Below are 5,514 nucleotides of genomic sequence, written 5' to 3'. Positions count from 1 at the left end.
CTTATTTAAGCCAAAGCGCTGTGAAGGCCTAACCTATGGCATGGTTAAAGTCGACCAAAGTTCAAGCTTACGCAATTCTTCCCTGTTCTGAGTTACTCTCGGAAATGTGTGTGTGCACCTACCTAAATACAAGTTTTTCAACGAATCAAAGACAATTACAACTCAATTCCTCACTCCAGTAAACTCAGGCCTAGAAAGGCCTTACCAAAACTCACCTAAAACAAACTATACTTATGGTGAAAATTTTTGCTACAAAGTGCCTAGTGTGCCTCCTTCCACCTTAACTCCCATATCAACACCAAAACCAACATGCAAGCCCACAAATCTATCCTACATTGTATACAACCCTATTAGCTATCATTCTATGGAAAAATTCGAGCACAAACCTAGCCATAAAAGCCATTTACCGAGGCAAAAACAGAGGGCATAGCAGAGCAGAGTTTACATATGAAATTTTAAGCAAATATTCGAACCAAAACACATGGTATCCACTTGATGGCTATAAAATTTGATCATAACTCATTAAGGAACATAGCATACTAGCATTTTAGAGCATAAACTGTGGCATTTATTGCATAAAAACTCATATTTAGATCACATAGCACATTTATCCGAAATACTTCTCATTCTACAACATGCAAGTATAACTTCAACTTTTTAACGTAAAAATCATAGCATGCAAGGATGGAAACTTGGTAAAATACATCTTATAAGATTATAAGTTCTTTTAAAAGTCACATGCAAAGTCTCTTTCTTCTTGAAAATAAACAAAACTATCACACAAACAACAAAAATCCATTCGGCTCATTGGGAGTTATTGTCGAATGCTTGAGGCCAAGATTATGGCTTGAAAATGGAAGCAAAACACTTCATCCAGACCATCTCTTGCTCAAGTTTTATGAGCCACATTAGGTTCAACTCTAGATTCACAAGAATCAGAGTTAAACCCTTGGCTTTAACTACATGCAACTAAGAAACTAACCTTGAATGAAGATATAGAACCAAGTGAAATTGTCCTTTGCTTAGAGGAGTTGAAAGATGCAAGAAGATGAAGAAATGAAGAAGAAAAAAAATGAGAGGAGAGGCGGTGTAGGCGCGGCCGAGAGGGAGGGTAGGGAGAGGAGAGAGTGGAGTGAGGTGTTGGTGAAGAAAAATGAGGTGAGTGGAGTGTATAAATTTATTTTTGTCTCACCAAAATGGTAGTGGAGTTTGAACTTACTATTTTGTCCTTCATCCACTAATAGTTAACTTTTGCATGCAAGGTTTTATTGGTCTTTTGCTTGGTCAAATGGAGTTAGTGTGGAGTGAAAGGACGGCCCTACCCTTGATCTCTATTTGGGTGGAGGTTGCATGCAAGGGCACACTTGTAATTCGATAACTATTAAAAGTATAATTTAAAAGAATGATTTTAAGTAATTAAAATACAAATCCATAAATCACCAAATAAATACCATAAATACTATGAGATTTTAGAAATTTAATAAAATTGTTTTCAAAAATTTTGAATCAAAATTTTATATTAAAAGAATCTTTCTAACATTATCACACTAATAAATAATTCATGTAAAATATAATTTAACACATTAAAAATCACACAAGCAATTGCAAATAAATTGACTCTACTCCACAATATTAGATTATATTTTATCCGTCTATTCGCAACTCATACAAATATCACTAAATCGCGAGAATCTCAATTATTACTTAATCGCGTAGTAGCAACTAATCAAATCGCGCTACTTATTTAATCGCGTAACGAAAATCTTACTCGCGTACAAAATCTATACGCTTAAAAATATTCCGGCAACATTCGCAACGCCATACGACAAAATTATACACAATATATAATAAATCCACATAGTCGGCTCTATAACACAGAATATTTATAAATACATACATCGCACTTATAAAATAACTTAAATATTTACTGGTTGTCACAATAATTTTTAGAAAAATCTGGATAGGTGACTTCAACAATATCTTTCATTGCGTTGGTTTTCTTCTCGACCAAATATTTTCTTGGAATGATGATTTTTCGATCCTTTATAAATGTTATATGGATGTATATTATGCACCTTGTCGTCGCCAACATCAAGAACCCATTTGGAAAATTCTGCAATTTTCTTGTTCTCTTCAGCATTCCTACCGCATCCTAGACACATATTATGGTGGAGCACGAAAACTTTGCAATGGTTTCACAGGATTGACTGGTTAACAGAAGATTGCACAAATTCTGTTAGAAGCCTTTGGAATAACAGGCAAGATTTGCCGAAAATCGCCTCCAAAAACAACCGTTATTCCGCCAAATGGAATATTCTTGAATCTAGGATGAACTGATGCCATTATATCTCGAAAGCACCGATCAACAGATTCAAAAGCATGGCGATGCTGCATTGGAGCCTCGTCCCATATGACTAAACTGGTATTCTTTATTAATTCAGCAATGTCAGATTTGTTCTTAATACCTGCCACAGAGTATCGGTCCAATTTTAGCGGGATGTGAAATCGAGAGTGAGATGTTCTACCACCTGGAAGGAGTGTTGCAGTTATGCCGGATGATGCTACTGGAAGTACTATGTTGCCTTCACTTCGTAAATGACAACATAATGTTTTCCATAGAAATGTTTTTCCACATCCTCCACTGCCATATACAAAAAATAGAACTCCTTCTCCTTTATTAACATATTCTAATACCGAATTGTACACCTCTAATTGATCACTATTTAAGCTATGATAGCTTTTGGAATGCTCTTCAAATTGTTGATTTTTGTCATATCCGGTCTCCTCTTCAATTAAACGGTTTGTCGTACTATGCAAGTAGATATCTTCAGGATATGGCATATTTGGAAACTCTTTTAGAGACTTGCCAACACCATTTAACAGTTTTTCTACCTCTGAAATTACAAATCAAATACTCCAGTCACTATATAGATAAATTTTTGAAATTATATACTTTGAATTAAACATTATGATAAACTATATCGGAAAGATGATATTTGCAAATTACCTGCAAGTGTAAAGTTCTCCAAATCAGCATCGGAAAGACTGAGCTCCATATTACCGGATTTCTTCCATTTGTTGTACAAAATGTCCTCACACAAAAACTTCCAGTTATCACTCCACAACTTAAGAGGGTCTGCTACTGGACAGTTGGTCAATATATGAACAAACATTGAACGAAGCTGAAAAGGCAAGCCAGATTCAGCATTTTCTCAAAGTTCAGAGTACCATTGATTATCATCCTTAAGGAGACCAAGTACCTCGTATGCTTCTTTGTATATGGTATATGTTCGACCGTTAATAGTTCTCATATCACGAAAAGAAGTTGCGCCTTTATTCCGCAGGAGAAGCATTCTTAAGAAAAATGTATTTCCTTGTGATGCATGAACTTCTGCCAGCCTTCCAATGACAATTTCTCTTTCACGTTATTTCCACTTAGACTGTCCAGGTAGCCATGTAAAACCTCGTGGGAACTCCTGATATATGTAATCTCGAGCATCAGGAATAGTTTTATTGGCCACAAACCATGCTTCTAACTTACTTTTCCTGCTTGATGCTTTATTCGCTACTTCTTCCAAACTATCATTAATATTGAAGGTAACATTTTTGCCTCCTTCTACATGGACGGGCAAACGCTCAACGGAAGGATAGCGATAATGAATATCATATCCCAATAATCTCCATAGAGCTTCGGAAGCACAAATATAATGACTACATTTTTAGCTATAAATATATTTATAGTACCAAATTTTGTTTGATTCAATGTTATAAATAAACATAAAGAGGAAAACCTATATATTTAGCATGAGCATGATATTCCTTTTCCAAAAAATAGGGTTTTGAATATACCTCTTTGGAAAATGACGCCCACATTTTTCATCCGACATACACGGAGAATAAGAAAAATCCTGTCCACATGGTCCATGTATCTTGTAATTTATAACAGCATTGTACCTGGCCTGATCAGTTTCCTTATATGGGATTTCAACTTACACCATATTATCAATCTACTCTATCGTATTTGGACGATCATCAGGATGTAGCCAAATTAACATGTGAACATGAGGCAATCCTCTTTTCTGGAACTCAATGACAAACATAACTGTTACAAAAAGTTTATATATTGTTACAAGAAATAGTGTAAATTCAACTATTATATGTTTTTTTGGAATACTGTTAAGAACTCATGTCTGCTGCATCTTCCAAAGTAATTTTATTCTTTATTTGATCAACCAATTAATCTAGATTCATTTTAAAAACACGGGCAACCACATCTGGGGCATCTGCAACATCAACACCAAGCATATGCTGGAGCATACTTTGAATTTTGGGCCATTTAGTGTTGCACGTCATTATCAGGAAGAATGATGGATGACCAATACTCCAACAAATAGGAAGAGAGTCCTTAAAATACTGAGACATATATCTTCGTGACCCCGTGAATGTAGCAGGTAAAATTACATTTTTCCCTTGGCATGTTTTATCGGAATCACCCTTTCTCAATGAGTCACGAATGGAATTGTACATATCAGATCGTATGGTTTTTTGATTCCCTTTAATCCATTCCAAGCGGTACTGTTCTACTGCAGTGAATGCATCAACAATATATTGTTGCCATAAATGACCACTCAAGTGAGGAGTTAATCCTACAAAATAATTTATTCAAAAATCATTTAATACCAATCATTATTTGTATATGAGTATCTTTAATCTGCATATTAAATAAAAGAACTAAAAAATGGACCATGTATATGTAGTACATTCAGAAAGTATGATCACGAGTTTGTAGGCATAATATTCCCGTATTGAAATGTAACATCTCTGTTTTGATTCCTCTCCATCATTATCACCATCGATAATTGTGGGAGGTGGACCTCCGTTTTTACCCATTAATGGAATTTTTAAGTGGAATCCTTCATCACCATGAGGGAACAGTAAAGGATACTATAAAGACATGAAATGGGCATTAGTCTTGAAAATCCTCTGAAGCTGTTTAGTTTTTGTCTGAACAACAATATCTCGGGTTCCGCATGAGTCTTCCAAGTCATCAACAATCAAAGCACCAACCTCGTTAGAAGGTCCGACATTATTAGATCTACCATCCGCTGATTTACATGAAACTAATTCCAGCTCAACTTCCTCGAGTTCATTGTTTTTGAACCGGTCTCTAGCCATACGAAAGTTATGAACCAATCGATTATTCTCATCAAGCATCAAAAGGAGGCCTTTTACTATGTCAAAATCTGTAGAATCACTACCAGGTTCCGCTCACTTCATGTTCTCTATTTTATTTTTGATATCATACACGTATAACTGACAAAATTTTGGAGATTCACCAGGAGTCGGGTATATACTTCCAATCAAATGATAATTTTGACCACATAGCTTGAAAATATGAGGAGCTCCTCCTCTATTTATATTATTGTCAATTTTACCTCCAATTGATGTGAAAGCAAACAATAAATTGTATATTCGGATTTTTATTTAATAATGTTGAGTTCTCTTTCCACCAGA

The 5,514-nt window shown here is 35.1% G+C and overlaps 1 protein-coding gene across 1 annotated transcript; it reads right to left on the bottom strand.

Moving 5' to 3' along the window:
- Positions 1-2,211: 2,211 nt before the first annotated feature.
- Positions 2,212-4,890, bottom strand: LOC141688163 (uncharacterized). Its single transcript, XM_074492874.1, has 7 exons — positions 4,851-4,890; positions 4,261-4,646; positions 3,850-3,908; positions 3,526-3,711; positions 3,261-3,399; positions 3,008-3,182; positions 2,212-2,894 (listed from the first exon to the last, which is right to left on the bottom strand). Exons 1-7 carry the CDS (start codon positions 4,888-4,890, stop codon positions 2,212-2,214), a joined length of 1,668 nt encoding a protein of 555 aa, XP_074348975.1.
- Between the last annotated feature and the right edge of the window lie 624 nt (positions 4,891-5,514).

This window comes from Apium graveolens, chromosome 2 (genome assembly GCF_009905375.1).
Source record: "Apium graveolens cultivar Ventura chromosome 2, ASM990537v1, whole genome shotgun sequence".
Lineage (NCBI taxonomy): Eukaryota > Viridiplantae > Streptophyta > Magnoliopsida > Apiales > Apiaceae > Apium > Apium graveolens.
This window is presented reverse-complemented; position numbering and strand designations above follow the sequence as displayed.

Bases quoted from the DNA above. Each gene is read 5' to 3' on its own strand.
- LOC141688163 (XM_074492874.1), bottom strand. From the start codon at position 4,890: ATGGGTAAAAACGGAGGTCCACCTCCCACAATTATCGATG. The intron at 3,400-3,525 runs GTTTGTGGCCAA...TGTCATTGGAAG, and splicing joins AAAAGTAAGTTAGAAGCATG to GCTGGCAGAAGTTCATGCAT. The intron at 3,183-3,260 runs GTACTTGGTCTC...TTGCCTTTTCAG, and splicing joins TATACAAAGAAGCATACGAG to CTTCGTTCAATGTTTGTTCA.